General features: G+C 39.1%; 1 protein-coding gene and 1 long non-coding RNA gene across 10 annotated transcripts in view; one reads left to right on the top strand and one right to left on the bottom strand.

Moving 5' to 3' along the window:
- LOC129720935 (uncharacterized) overlaps positions 1-16,320 on the bottom strand; it is a 233,423-nt gene that overhangs the window by 76,856 nt on the left and 140,247 nt on the right. For all 7 annotated transcript variants that reach the window (XM_055672864.1, XM_055672865.1, XM_055672866.1 and 4 more), the window contains exon 2: positions 12,875-13,071. In XM_055672864.1, the coding sequence (XP_055528839.1) occupies positions 12,875-13,071 (197 nt within the window). The remainder of the gene's footprint in view (positions 1-12,874; positions 13,072-16,320) is intronic.
- Positions 3,177-9,290, top strand: LOC129720937 (uncharacterized). 3 transcript variants are annotated; one of them, XR_008727315.1, is made up of 5 exons: positions 3,177-3,236; positions 3,439-3,569; positions 4,103-4,248; positions 7,688-7,897; positions 9,006-9,290. It is a non-coding gene; the product is annotated as an uncharacterized LOC129720937 (long non-coding RNA). The 3 variants fall into 3 exon arrangements; XR_008727316.1 differs by having other exon boundaries at positions 3,439-3,555; XR_008727317.1 differs by lacking the exon at positions 3,439-3,569 and having other exon boundaries at positions 3,195-3,393.

A 16,320-nucleotide genomic window follows, 5' to 3' on the forward strand; every position in this document is an offset into this window, starting at 1 on the left:
AATGCACACTAGGCCAGGAACGGAATCTAGCGGAACGAAATTATTAGCGCTCTCAGGTTTTGACCAATCGATGTCCGATCTTCACAAAGTTTCTTGGCATAGTTAGGGCTCTATTTTGGATTTTGAATTAGGCCGATACAAGTATCATTTTCATTTTATGTCACCCCCCTCCCTCCAAAAATGTTGAAAATTTGAAGGGGAAGAAAAAAAAAGTTCAAACCGTTTAGTGAATATTATTGACTTTTCGACAGCGTATATGCTTAATTTAGCAACAAACAGGTTCAGTTACAGTGAAAGTGTCATCAAAAGACAAGCAAAATGATTAATAATGATAATAATGTAGTATTTTTCAACACACTTTTGCATACAAGTTACAAACGTCGTAACCTGCACACAATTTTGTATGAAAGCTATTCCTTTTTTTTTTCTTCTCAGTGTTATTTATTTTTTGCCCTCCCCTTAGCTAACTTTGATAACCGTGGACATAAAAACTTTTTAAAATTTGTATCAGCCTAAGTTCGGATTTTAGCCGCGAAGGTGGCGTTGTGATGCCAACTTTTTCCACGCTAGAGCTTTGCGGTTTTCGACAAAGTTGTAGATCTCTAAATTCTATGAAACTTTACAGAATATATAAAATACCTAACTCTTCAAGTTTCAGAGATCTACGAGTTTTTATAAAATTTCTCTGAATTTCACTTTTTAATGTGATTCTTTGGTGATTTTAATCTTTCACATTAATCACAAACTCAAACAAATTCATCATAAACACGTAAATTTCTAAAAAAACATAAATTTTGTTTCTTCTAGGATGTTACATAAAATTTCCTGATCTAAAACTTTGTCGAAAACTGCTGAGTCTAGCGTGTAAGATTTGGTGTCGAAGCGCCATCTCTGCAGTCAAATCGCAAAGTAAACTGAACGTCAAGTTGAAGTTCTTATTACACTGAGAAACTTTGCTGGAAATTGTAAACAGGTTGGATAGAGTGGCAGAGCACTGGACCTTGTATTCCATGCAATAAATACATAGCAATTGTATTTTTACATGATTATATTCAAACTAAAATATCACAAAAACACAAAAAACACATCTTTCAGAAATTCAGAAAGTAAAGATTTTTTGATGGACAATTTTTAGAAAATAATTATGGTTTGGTAATACACTAAAGTCGCTTTTTACGTGGGGGATACATGCCGCGTAAAAAACGCGTAAATTCCGGAATCCGCGTAAAAAAACCAGCGTTAATTCTGCATTCCGAGTGGAGGGAAACCGAAATCCGCGATAAAAAAAAACCGCGTAAATTCCGGAATCCGCGTAAAAAAAACCGAGTAAATTCCGGAATCCGCGGAAAAAAAGCCGCGTAAAAAGCGACCTTAGTGTACTTGCTAACCTATGAGATATCTAATTCACAAAATTATGCATTTTCTCCAAATTTTGTGTGATATTTTCACTTAAGTACTTCAAAAACTCCTGTACTCGGAAGAAAACGACGTAATTATTCAATTTCTATCGAGAAAAAATTTGTAAGAAATTAGTTCGAATGAACTCATAAAATTACCACAATAAAACGTGAATATAAATTCAGACAAATTTTATAAAAGCTCGTAGATCTTTGAAACTTTAAGAGATAGAAATTTTGTATATTCTGTAAAGTTTCATAGAATGTAGAGATCCACAACTTTGTCTAAAACCGCAAAGCTCTAGCGTGTAAGGAAAAGTAGTTGGCATCGCAGCGCCACCTTCGCGGCTAAATTCCGAACTAATTCAAACTTCCAAAATGAAGCCAAGAAACTTTGAAGAAGATCGAAAACCGTGTAACTAACGGGATATATTGCTATTCAGCAATCATGAGAACCCCCAAACAAGCCTCAGGGTCGGCACAGGTTCGCGACTTATTGCCAAGAAAACACTTGTGACTTCTCTTTCACCAAAACTTCCCCCTTTATTTTAATATCTCCACTTTTGGATTTCTTAATCACCCTACTCCTACCTCGAAACTCGGTGGCGCGCCTTCTTTGAAGCCGGGACTGCGGTCAGCGGTCTGGTGGGTCGCCTGTTGGTAACGGTTGCAACCGTAGCAGTAAATTTTGGTGGTGGGTAACAGCGGCTGGTGATGGCGGCAATGCAATGGCGTCGTGGCGGCGTGGTGGTGATGCACGATGGGCGTCGATTCCAGGGTAAAAATACGGGGTCCTGCCGTTTAAGGACGTTTTAGCGTCGAGTAGCTATTGGTCGTGATCGTGAGCGCGATCGAAGGTTTATTCCTACCTGTCGTTTGCTTTGCGTCTATTGCGTTCCATTGAATAAACTTCCTTCTTCTCTTTTTCTTGAACTTCACTTCTCCACTTTTCTATAAAGTAACTTCCTATCTTTTAGGCGGTTGGAATTGGAATGACCAACCCTTCTAGTTGTCCTCGCTCTCACGACCAATAGCCTTAGTTTTTCGCGCCAAGAATATTGCTCTCTCAAGTTTTTTTTTCGCCTTATTATCACCACCCATCTGCAGATTAGTTCCATTTTCCGCCCCCTGGTGGTGGGTGGGATGAAGCTGTTTCGTTGCGGCTGCATGCTTCATCAGAGATAGGGTGGGAGGGGTACGTCTGGTAATCAGATCCCACCTGAGTTTTCTTGACATTACTGAAATTTTATTCTAATCGCACGATGCTCTCACCATTCTCAAATAGAAATTATACCAACAGTCACACTCTCCCCCAGTTCGGGTAAAAAAAAATTAAAAATTTTAATTTTTTTTCCACACAAAATTACACAACATCACCCAAGAAAACTCGTTACATGACGCGTACCTCTGAACCAAATTTTTCCAGAGCCATAGTTGACCAATCACCAATCTTTTTTTTTTATCACTGTATCTGAACGAAGCCCCTAAGAATATATTGTATTTCAGGATGCCTATGCATCTGCTTAGTGAAAATAGCTTTTACTTATAACCAACACATAATAAAATAAATATCAACCTATCCTTAAATTTATATTTACAACCTATTCTACATTCCGGAAATAATAAAATAAATTTAGTGAGAGGACTGTACTCTCAACGCCGCACTATGATACGGTTTAAAATATTTCATACTGCTCGACTTTGTATTGCAATCAATAAAATTCATGGTCACTCAATTATTTAATCTGTGTGGGTGACTTGGATGCGAGTTAGAACTGTCACAATAGTTTCAATGGCACCATGTGGTGATCGATGCAGTTTTGACTAGATCTACGATAAGTGCGCACTTGATCAAGAATTTAATATCATTTTTGCGACATTTTGTCGAACAAATATTTGGCCAAATGATCTCTCATATGTTAATTCTTGTGGTAGTTCCATTTCTGTAGATTCAGTTAAAAGTTCATCGAGTGTAGACAGGAGGGTTTTGAAGAAGGTGAGTAGAAATGAAATTATATAATTTCACTCTTCTCTGTTCCAGGCTGTGATATTTCATGATGCGACATAACCAATGATTATGCGGATCCCTTAGTTTTCAGCATAGCCAAAGGATATGTGAGACGACGGCATTTAAATTCTATTGTTTCGTTTCGATTTGGTTTGTAGTGCACGGTAATCATTTCAAGGTCATGTTCTTCGGTTTCGCCTTTACTCTCTTTCTTAATTTCTCGCCATTGTTATCACCAATCTCTTGCTTTATGCCCTTGAAATACATTTAACAGGGTTGTAGGCAAGATGATTCGGTGCATGCATACACTGTGAGTGAGCACTAGTTGATTTCCACCTTATCTTTCAACTTTTCTCAAAATTCTGAATTAAAAAAATCAAACGAAATTTGTTTTCGCTCAAATTTTATCTTCGATCAACCTTCATCATCGCGATTTCCTAAATCAATGTCTGTCTGTCGTTTTTCTCCTTTATCTAAGATTTCGCAAATGGGTAGAGCAACCACTTCCTGATATGTATCCAAATTAACGGATTATGTCTCTTAACCACTTGACCTCTCATTTCTCAAGAACAAACCCGTTTTTCCTTATTTCCCTGAACTGCTCTTATACTTTACTTTCCTTCTTTTCTTCCCCTCTTGTAAACTTCTACCCTTTCAAATCTGATGCCGAAAATACTCCTATATTTTTCTATTTTAGGTCAGTTAATTCATAGGAACTGGACCCTCTTTTCGCGGTTATGATACACGGAACATACTGAGGACCTAATTTGGAATTGAAGGCCTTGCTTGCAGCTGACTGTCCAAACGTCCGTTTGAATACTCTCTGTCCGACTTCGAATGATGGTGAGTAGCGTTTATGCCGCAAATCGTAGTGCCGTTTTGTTTTATCATGGCACTTTTGCAAGTTTTCCCGTACCAACTCGAATATTTTTTTGCTTGCCCCCCACATTTTCTCCGTTCGTTCTTCTTCGGTAAAATCAGGTTCTTCTTCCAATTCATGTTCGGCTCCGCGGGTTACTATATCGTGACCAAAAATGATGCGATGGGGAGTAAATTTCGTCGACGCGTGGATTGTGTTATTAAGTACATATTCAATTTCCGATATTTTGCTATCCCACAGTTTTTGATCGTCCTGAACATATGTGCGGATCATCGCGTTTATCGTTCTATTTAGACGTTCTACCGGGTTTGCTTGGCTATGGTGTCGTGCATTTGCCCAGTGACGAATTTCATATTTTTCCAGCAATTTTCGAAACTCTTTGGAAAAGAAGGTTGTTGCATTGTCCGTAATGACAATTTGCGGAACACCCAACCTGCGAAACCATTTCTCTTCCACAATGTTGCATAGATTATTAGCGGATATCTTCCGGACCGGAGCAAGCAGGCAGTACTTAGGTCCAGTATGACCAATAAGTGACCGTTACCGTGCTTGCTTCGGGGAAGCGACTGTATGTAATCTATACACACAGTTTGGAAAGGTTTGGTTGCAATTCGTTGGTTACCCATTTCCGGTGTTGTAGCTTTCGTCGAGTGCTTGTTTATTTTGCAGGGCTCACATTGCTTGATATACCTCTTCAAATCCGTACTCATTCGTGGCCAATAAAACGTTCTCTTTAGCTTTTCGATGCATTTTTCGAACCCAATGTGCAAATTACCGTCATGCTCTTGCTGCATAATCCTTAACCGAGCTGACTCTGGAACACATTCTTTCCATTCAAACCTATAATCCATTATGTCGGGTAGCTACAAATTTGTAAATTTTATTATTTTTGATTCGGAAGTCGATGTATTTTTCCGGGTTTTCCTCTACAGCTTTGTACAGGTTTTTGTACCACCTGTCTTCTTCTTCGTCATCTATCACTTCGATGGATCTGGAAAGTGCATCAGGAACAACGTTGTCCTTTCCTTTCCGATGCCTGATATCCATGTCGTACTGCTGCAGGGTGATACTCCACCGGCTCAGCCGTGACGATGATTTCCATTTGGCCTTCATTATGAAGGTCAGCGCTGATGAGTCAGTTATTAGGGTGAACCTCGTTCCCTCAATATAGCCACGAAATTTTTCAATGCATCTGAGTGCTGCGAGTCCCTCTTTCTCTGCTGCGTGGTAGTTCATTTCGGCTCCTTGAAGCTTTTCTGAATGGTACGCGATTACTCGTTCTTCTCCGTCTTGAATTTGAGTCAAGACGCCAGCAAGGGCTGAGTCACTGGCGTCCGTTTGTACACAGAACGGTAAACCAAAATCCGGATTGGCCATCACGGGAGCTGATATCAGCCTCTCTTTGATGCTTTTAAATGCTTCTTCTGCTCTGTCTGTCCATTGTACTCGTTTGGGTTTGTTTTTCAGTAAGTCAGTTAATGGCGCTGTGAGCTCACTAAATTTATCGATGAACCTACGGTAGTAGTTGACCATACCGAGGAATCGCCTCAGTGATCTCACCGAGCTGGGGGCCTCAAATCCCAAAATCGCCTGCACGCGATCTGGATTAGGCCGCAATCCTTCTCGGGATAGAATGTACCCGAGGTACGGTAGCTCGTGACGACAGAAGCTTGATTTTTCTACGTTAATGTACAAATTTGCCTTTTCAAACGGTTTGCCAGTTCTTTTAATTTTGCTATGTGTTCATCGAACGAGTTACTCGCTACAACGATGTCATCCAGGTAAACAAATATAAATGGTTCTAAGGCACCATAGCCCAGAACTTTGTCCATAAGCTTACTCAGAGTCGCCGGACTGTTTACAAGTCCAAAAGGGAGACGAGTAAACTGAAACAGGCCTTTCCCTGGAATTGAAAACGCTGTATACTTTCTCGATTCTTGATTGAGCGGAATTTGTAAAAACGCTTGCGACAAATCAATGGTCGATAGATATTTGAAATGTCCTAAGTGGCTCAAAATTCTATTCTGGTGCGGTAACGGATATGCATCTCTTCTTGTTCGCTCGTTCAATTTCCTGGCATCCAAACAGAGCCGTACTTGGTCACTGTCCCTCTTTTTTACAGGTACAATTGGCAGAGCCCAATCAGAGTCCGAAGGCTCTATCACACCATCACTCAACATGTTGTCCACTGCTAAGTGTATTTTCCTCTGGATTTCCGGACTCCACGGATAGGGTTTTTTCCGCACCGGTTCGGCTTCCTTAAACTCGCTTTTGATTTCTATTTTATGCTCTATCAGACTCGTCTTCCCAAACATTTCCGGTCTCGCTACTAGAAACATATTTTCTACCTCCTCTAGTTGTCGTTTTTGTGCGTTGCTTAGTTCTAAATTCTCTTGATCATTTTCCCTGTCGTCAGCAATCGCTTCGATGTATCTCACAGTGGGTCGTATTCCAAATTTCTGCCAGAAATCGAAGCCTAGAATGCATCTGCGGCTTAGATTCGGAGCAACTAAAACTGGAAGTATCTTCGTTTGGCTGTTGAAAGAAATCGGTATCTCTGTGCAACCTAGCACTTCTAACCTTTGTCCGGCGGCTGTTCTCAGGCTAATATTAGAGGGTTTTAGTTTGAGGTTTAGTTTTTTTATCAATTCACTGCTTCCCACTCCGATAACTGTTTTTGCAGCGCCACTATCTAGTAGTCCGATTACCGGGATGCCCATCATATCTACTTTTGCAAAAGGTCTAGGATCTCCATTTAGGTTTATAAATACTGTTGAGATTTCTGCATCTATGGGAAATTTTTTCTCCACCCCGTTTCTGTGAGGTCTTGTTGTGTGCTTAAAACTGTCTCGCCTCACTGAGCAGTCTTGTAGATGTTTTTTGACTGACAGTAGGGACAATCGGGTACTGGGAAACCTGGGAAACCACACTGTTCGCAGAAAATGTTCCGTGGCTTAGTACACTCTCTAAAGCCATGCCCTTGTTCGTGGCAGTTGAAGCATACCCCTTTCCGTACAGGTACATATGCTTTGACTATGCGGTACAATGCGCTTGTTCCGCTCGGACCTGCCACGGGACTTTTATTTCTTTGTTGGTTGTTGTGTCCAGGTTCCTTTTTTTCATATCTCTGTTCGCTCTCTGTTGGCTTTTGCTCGTAGTTTTGTTGCTTCTGTTTCCAACTATCTGTTTGGTAATTTCTGGAAAAATTGGATGTGTAATTTTGCTGTCGATTTTGTTCTTGTCGACCTTGATTACGGAATTGTGAATTTCGCCTTGTGTACGGTTGACGCTGGTTTTCAACCACCTCAACCTGCAACGTTCTTGTAGGGTATTTAGTCTCTCTGCGTTGGTATAAATGCCAATTTATAGAATCGAAACGTTTTCCGAATTCCTTCATTTTAGGTATGGTTGAAACATTGGCAGCAAGCATCGCTACCCTACAATCGTCGCGAGTGTTACGAAAAAGGACATCAAATTTCCGTTTCTCATCCCAAGGACATGATAAGCTGCGAAAGATCCGGACCATGTCTAAGTAGTAGTCCTGGAATTTTTCTCTGACACCCTGCTTCCGGTTATTCGCACGCTGTTCGTAGAAGTAATCGATATCCACCGGTAAGAACTCGTTCTTTAGCTCTTGTGTTAAATTCTTCCAATTTCGCAATTCATTTTCGCCGTTTACTTCCATGAACCATGATCTTGCTTTGTGTGTGAACAGATGGTGTGCAAATTGAAATAATTCTTCCTCTGAAAATCCTTCTGAGTGTCGGTTGAATTCTACTTCCTTCAAAAACTCGTTCAGTCGTCTCCCGTTATCCATACCGTCGTAGCGCACGGTCCATTTGTGTACGGGTAGGCGATTGTCTCTTCTAGCATAACGATCACTGACGTTTTTACCTTCCGCCGTTCTTGCACTTCTCATCGAACTGTTCCTCTCCTTAATCCAATCCAAAAAATTTAATGGGCTTGTCTTTTGGTTTCGCACGATTCGGTTTTCTTTCCCACCAATCTGTGTGCTATTGACAGGATTCGCTTGATTTTCCGCTAAATGTTCTTTTTCTTGCTTTGCTTCCAATACCTGAATACGCTGTAAAAGCTGGTTTACCACTATTAGCAGGTCTTTGTTTTCCGCAATTAGTTTCGCTTTTCCTCGCTCATCTGGCTTTTCATTACTATGACCACCCACGGCACCTATTTCATCTTCCTCCTCCTCTCTCTCTTCGTCTTGCTGTTCATCCTCATCTGAAATCTCCGATTCAACCTCCTGAACTCTAGCCACGTTTCCTTCTTCCACGTTCTGATTTATATTTATGTCTTCTTCTATATTTTCCTCCTCTGGTTGGTCTTTGTCAGTCTCAGCACGAATCTGATTTAAACTTTCGTTTATCAACGCCAGTTCGGCTGCTCTTATTTCGGGCAGATGAGACGTCACCGAATAATAAACACGCAATAATTTCAAACAATTTCCTGCTTTCATTGCTAAACTATTCAAATTTTCTTCACCAATGATATGGCGTTTCAATCTTTCCATTCTAAAAAACACATGAATTATCCTAGTCTTCCACTTCTGTTCCGGTACTCTTTTACCACGTCTACTTTCAAAAAAGTTTTCTATATCATCTACGATTTCACAGCAAGTTTCAAATTTACGATCTACAGATTCTGCAACAAAATTGTATACTACATTTGAATTGCCTTTTTCCTGTTTCAAACTGTTACGCAGTACTCTTTCTAGTTGACTACGCGACGAGACTACATTAAGTCCGCGAATACGCAACTCGTATTCCAACTCATCCACCATTAGATGAGAAGGATCCATCGACTGATACTGCGCTAACAACAAAGGCATCTCCATTGCGATGATTTAGGTTTGATCTCGGAAGGTAAAATTTATCAAAATAAAAACACGACAAAATTATAAATATGGCACACTTATCTAAACTGTAAGAAAGTAATAGTTATTTTATGTCAGAAGTGGTTATTCTATTTCAATAAATTTTGTGTATTGTTTTGTGTATTATTCCCCGTATCCGAAACCGATAAGTTTTCTCAAATTAATATTCACTGTAGTTAGAAATTCTAGTAAGTTGAATATTCTCTGGTTTGCAGGTGTAAATTTGTTTTATTAGCGTTGGAATGCAAATTTTCTTGCTCCGCAAACAATCATGGACCCCGAAAATGTAATATTTTTCTTAAAAGCTTTTTTTTTACCAGTGATAGATTTTTTTTTTTTGGTGAGTATGGTCAGATGTCCTCAAGAATTTTGGAAGTTTTCCCAGAGACTTCTGCAGACACGTACCAAGCCTTCAAGTGTGTTAACTTTCGAGACAATAATCGCGACTCTAAATTTACATTGGGCGCCAAAGTGTAACTAACGGGATATATTGCTATTCAGCAATCATGAGAACCCCCAAACAAGCCTCAGGGTCGGCACAGGTTCGCGACTTATTGCCAAGAAAACACTTGTGACTTCTCTTTCACCAAAACTTCCCCCTTTATTTTAATATCTCCACTTTTGGATTTCTTAATCACCCTACTCCTACCTCGAAACTCGGTGGCGCGCCTTCTTTGAAGCCGGGACTGCGGTCAGCGGTCTGGTGGGTCGCCTGTTGGTAACGGTTGGGCGAGGTTGCCGGGTGCAACCGTAGCAGTAAATTTTGGTGGTGGGTAACAGCGGCTGGTGATGGCGGCAATGCAATGGCGTCGTGGCGGCGTGGTGGTGATGCACGATGGGCGTCGATTCCAGGGTAAAAATACGGGGTCCTGCCGTTTAAGGACGTTTTAGCGTCGAGTAGCTATTGGTCGCGATCGTGAGCGCGATCGAAGGTTTATTCCTACCTGTCGTTTGCTTTGCGTCTATTGCGTTCCATTGAATAAACTTCCTTCTTCTCTTTTCCTTGAACTTCACTTCTCCACTTTTCTATAAAGTAACTTCCTATCTTTTAGGCGGTTGGAATTGGAATGACCAACCCTTCTAGTTGTCCTCGCTCTCACGACCAATAGCCTTAGTTTTTCGCGCCAAGAATATTGCTCTCTCAAGTTTTTTTTTCGCCTTATTATCACCACCCATCTGCAGATTAGTTCCATTTTCCGCCCCCTGGTGGTGGGTGGGATGAAGCTGTTTCGTTGCGGCTGCATGCTTCATCAGAGATAGGGTGGGAGGGGTACGTCTGGTAATCAGATCCCACCTGAGTTTTCTTGACATTACTGGAATTTTATTCTAATCGCACGATGCTCTCACCATTCTCAAAAAGAAATTATACCAACAGTCACAACCGATTGGTCAAACCCTGAGAGCACTAATAATTTCGCTCCGCTAGATTCCATTCCTGGCCCAGTGTGCAATGCTGCAGTAATCCAGTATTCATCTTACATAGGCTATATAGGGTAATCGCTCCTATATTCATCTCAGCACCTATATTAATCTCATCACGCTTCTTTGATCAATTTGTTGCCAAATTTTACCATATTTTCAACGTAGAGCTATTAACCACTTGAAGAAATCGAGGAGCAAACTGGTTTACTTTTAAATTTTTTTTAGAAATTTTACGGTAAATTGGACAAATGAGAGAAATAAGATGAATATAGGTGCAGCTAGCTGTTGAGATGAATAATGGAGCGATTACTTTATAACGTTTTGATGGTATTCGGATCCTGAAAGTTGTAACAAGAGTACTTCAAAAAGCCTGGCATGTTAATAACTTTGTGGAATATTGTGTTGCAATGGTCAATGACGGTTAGTTTGGAGTCTAAGACAATTCCTAAGTCCCTAACTCTTTCACCATTTGGAACAGTTTGATTTCCTAATGATATTGTAATGTTTGGTGTTGTTCTTTTTCCGCAGAATGATATTAAGTTGCATTTTTTTACATTTTTTACTAGAGCAGCTTTTTTACACCAAGCGTAGAATATCTGTATTTCATAATTCATCATAGCGCCCGCATAAATCAACACTTTTAGTTTTTTGATAATAGAGGAAATATCGTTAACGTAAAAAAAAGAATATGTCCTAAATGAGAGCCTTGGGGGACACCAGAAGAAATTCGAATCGGATTCAAGTTTGTTCGTTAAATTAAACTGGCTATTAGTTAGATATGATTCGAGCCACTTCAGGAGTTCTGGCTCAAGCCCATTTTTTTGCAATTTGAAGTATAGCATTAGTATGTCTATGTGATCAAATACCCTGCTAAAGTTTGTGTAAAGAGCTTCTACATGGTTTCCATTATCTATTGTGTTCAATGAATAATTTAAAAATTTAAGTAAATTGGTCGATGTTGAATGGTCGTTGAAGAAGCCATATTGCTTCTCAGCTATTCGGTTAGAGTGGATGGGAGCTTTCAGGCCATTTTTCAAATGGCTAGGGGAACCAAAAGGCCCAAATAGCCATTATCTTTTTTTTTCAGTTTGAGCTTCAGGGCCGTACTTGTAGTTTTCTTGTTGTGATTTAGTAAAATAGCCCTAAATCGGTTATTTTGTAAGATAGAAAAAAAATCTTCTACAATGTTGCGCAAATTTGACAGGGATACTACATTGTAGAACATCATTTAACTCCATCTGAAAGTTAGATGGTAGATTTCATTGAAACTTTTGGCCACCCTAATTTTTGTTAATAGTAAAATGTACGCTTTATCATATTGCACAATTTTGTATAAGAAAGTTTTTCTCTAGAATATTACTATCGAGCTCTGAATTCAAATTTAACCTAAAACTCGTTCCCTAGAACGCTATAGAATGGTTAACCTAGCGTCTCCACAGACTCAACAGTGAAAGGAGGCGCACGGTAAATGTTCGCGTTTGAATGGTTGAAATGGTTGAATAGCTAAGCTCTTTCATTTTTTTCCAGTTCGAGCTTTAGGGCCGTACGTGAGCTGACCAGTGTAATCTACTCGATTACGTAAGAATGAGACTTACATTGAGTACTTCTCGAACTTCCTGGACGTGCTTTGGCTTCGCTGTTTATCGTCGATACTTCGCAAGGACTGCATAAAACTTTGAATCGTTTATTAGTGCTGCCATAAAATTTACAACATTTTAACGGTGACAAATCTAATATGTCTTAATGTACGGTACTATTGTGTATCTTAATGTACGGTTGCATTTTGAATCAAAGTACACAACAAAATAAAGTATCAAACGTCTAAACATTCGTGTTCGCTTCATTAAATCGCATTTGAAATGCAACTTTTATGCTCACAGAAAAGAAATGTGTGGAGTACCTAGTTTAGGTGTCAAAATATATAAATAAATTATCGATTTCATTATAATTTAGGTCGTGGAAAGAACATACCGATTGCTAACTTATTTATCCCATAACTTAAATTGCTCAGTTCGAATCAAAAACTAGACATCATTGTGTAGCACAAAACTTGACAAATTGATATTGTAAAAGTTATTCGATCACAGAGTTCAATCATATGAGCATAAAAATATTCAAAGATATCTTCATTTCTTCTACTAAGAGGCGCGCCTCTCAGAAGAATATAAAGGATACAGGTACCATCTTCTCGTCTAAACTCTGCTAGTATATATTTTAAATAAAAATATACTCCAATCCACAATACTTTAGTTACGAAGCTAGTTTAAGATACTCACAAAGGGAAAGGGATTTTTGGTCGGTATCCACTGATACACAGGCTGTCCATCTAGGAACCATTTCAGCACAAATCCTTTCTCGTTCTCGTCAACTTCATACTCACAGTCCAGTATCAGCGGGTCCGGATTCTTGGAATTCTTATCTAGCAGGTAGGTGGATGGCACTTTTAGGCTCGTAATCTTCACCGACGAACACACTGAAATCGAAACCGGAATGGGAATCAACGGAACGAATTAGCAAGGGTTTCTAAAAATAAGTTCTAAAGAGATTAAATAGTATACGTTTACAGTACTGTCGTTTGATAAATCTACTGAACTGGATATCAATAGTTCTGTTTAACGAAATAGCATCTATCAATCGTAATTTTATTATTAATCTAAGGTTGGTCGTTTTATTGCATATGAATAATCAACTTGATCTCCGGCTACTTAGTAAACTTTGCTCGAATAATTATATTAATGAATTAAATTGTTTGATATCCCCGTCGTTTCACTTTCAGTGAAAAAAAATCTAATCTTGAATTCGCATCAAATCTGGCGTTACCAGCAAATACTATCCATTTCACCGTTCCCTTCACTCAACTTCGATACAGCTGCTGATAAAACTCGTGATTCAGAAGTCCCCGATGGCTTCGCTGGAATGGCTTAGCGTTTTCCAACTCGGGAGCAGAAAGTTGATATTTTTCCACAATAACATCATCAAAGTGTATTCAAATTAAGTCAGAAAACTTTTGCCAGCTCTCAGCTCAAGTGTCATTCTTCGCAGCCACACCGATGTACCCACCACGGTGGAGACCAGCTCCATTCAAAAGGAAGCACAACCTGGGGAAATGAACTAATGACCGAAGAAATAATTTTTAATTAATTTGTTCTGCATCGTTGGTTTTTTCATTTTTAATTTACAAATGGAACTAAGCTTTGGAAATCAAGTCGCGCTGGCGGGAAACTGGCACTAAAAGCAAACCATGTTGCTCTTCGGAAACGAATTCGTTAGCTTTTAGATAAATTAGCTCCGTGGGAATGATGGCACCCGCGATGCGTATCTGCCTATTAACGCCTTCTGATCGTAGGTAAAGAACTATGCTATTCATAATTAAGAAAATGTGATCAAGCTATCTATTTCATCGTGAAATTATTGGCACATGTTTTCTGATTAAAGACAAAAATGTGACAATCCAGAATTTTTATGTTCTTGATATTGCTACTTTACAGATAAAAATTGGCTCAAAATAAAGTAAACAAATGTTTAAAGAACTGTTGTAGATAATTGAGGAAGTTTTTGAGTTCTAAATTTAAAAGTTTTGGATATTTTGCTTTCATTTCAATTACTGACTTTCACTTGTTTGGGTAAAAAGCAAGTCTTGATAGATAGGGGAAATTTAACCCACATCATGATATTACTACGCCTTATAGGCTAAACAGAAGGTCGTGTAAAGCGGTTTGTTGATAAGCAATTATCCTTTTCTCAATTAAATTGGCACTTAAGCATAACAAATCTTTTTAATCCCCGGAGGAAAACCGCAATACTCGGGATCCGCTAATTTCTGAAGTGGTAAAATTGTGTCGTAAATTTTTATATTACTGTTATCAGGGTCGGGACTATTTAGCTGTAGAAGTCAGATAATTCGAGGACTTTTTGAGCTAATGCTAATTATTCGAATATTGTTCCAAAACTTTTACGATGCATAACGTAGTATTTTTTTGTCTCGTAAAATACAGAATATTACATCGTCAGAAAACAGAATGGAACATGCATAAGATCAAATAAAAAAGGAAAAAAATCTTTTTGTTTCGTTTTATTGTGCAATATCATAACATAGAGTCTAAAAAGTTTATTTGAAAAGGTAAAATAAAAAGTAATAATACCACATTGATTACGAAATCAACAACAACTACTACTCCGCTCTCGTTGACACCAGCGAGCAGCTTCCACCGGGCAACACAATTTCCAAGCCGCAATCCCAAAGCTGGATTCTCCACCCTTGAAAGTTTTCCCAAGCAATCGTTTTCACTCTGTACTATTTCCAGTGAAGCTTGCGCAAATTGTATTAAAAATTCCTTTCGCTCCTTATCAAGCTTCAACAGCGTTGTAAAATAAAATTTTACTACACTGAACACTTCTCCGCTGCGCCAAATTCGAGACCAAGCGGCAGGGATGAGTAGGTGTGTTGAGTATGTACGTTTTGAAATATGACGGCGAAGAAAGAAAACAATCTTCAAGATTCAGCCGACTTTGCCAGCAAAGAGGCTGCGAATGAATGCAAAAAACACGTGCGTGTTTGGATTCCTGCTTACGGAGTGCCAGTCTGATTTGAAGTATGGGCAGAAATGATGTAATCAAGCAATTGGTAAACGTTGGGTAATGCGGATTATTAGGCTGAGCTGTTTTTCTTTTATTTTTGGAATTGATCGAGTTATTTGTATCTTCATTTAAATATTGGGACAAATTTTACTGCGGTAGAGAAAACTATTACTACTTATCAAAAGGGTCAAGTTGATATGTGTTAGCAACTTGTTAGCAACGTTAGGACTTCATTTTGTTCTTGCAAATTATTAATTAACCAGATTCACTCTACCAGTGATGCAAACCATTATGATCATTTAGAAAAAAAAAATTAAAAGTTCGGACAAGTTTTGAGTGTGCGAAGACCGCCGATTCAAATAACAACTCATAAAACATTGTTTTAAAAATTCTCAACAACACAGATCAATAACAGATTCAAACCGATCAGACTCGAGATTTATGTTGATCTCAATTTCATTACAGCCCCAAACTAAATATATTTAATTCCATTACCCTGGAAAGACTATCAAATCATCTACCCACCAAGTGGATTTGCTATTCACTTTTATTTTCGTATTCGTACTGTCCGACCTGATAATAGCTACCTTTTCTCGTCTCTAACAGCAAGTTTGTATACAGTCTCCTTTGTAGAGTTATCTTATTTTTCACACGCTATAATGACTATAGTCAGCACACACCGAAATGCGAAAAAGAGTATCCTTCGCCGCGTACGTAGATAGAGCCATTGCCACTTTGTCCAGGTATCCTAGGTCGGTACCTACCGGGTTCGCTCCCTATGTACGTCGGTTTAGTATATTGGTAATGGAAAACCATATCTAAATAGTGCGCTTGGATGATGATGGTGGTGCAATGCGCAAACAGGATACTGGAAGAAAGAAAGCAGTTAACGCGTGGCGCTGAAAATGGTGCCAAAGTTGCAAACGTTGTCTCCGCTTTCAGCTTAACAATTGTCTAACAGGAGCGTATACTCCCACGAGAAGATTCCCGACGAGACTAATGTATTAAATTTGATATTAGAAACCGATCCAAGGGAAGCTTCCAACTCGAATACATAAATTTGACTGTCTAAAACTTATGAGGGGATCTCGAGCTCTCCTCAGAAGACTCGAAGCCCACTCTGAATTATGGCACTATTAAGCAC

This window comes from Wyeomyia smithii, chromosome 2 (genome assembly GCF_029784165.1).
Source record: "Wyeomyia smithii strain HCP4-BCI-WySm-NY-G18 chromosome 2, ASM2978416v1, whole genome shotgun sequence".
NCBI lineage: Eukaryota > Metazoa > Arthropoda > Insecta > Diptera > Culicidae > Wyeomyia > Wyeomyia smithii.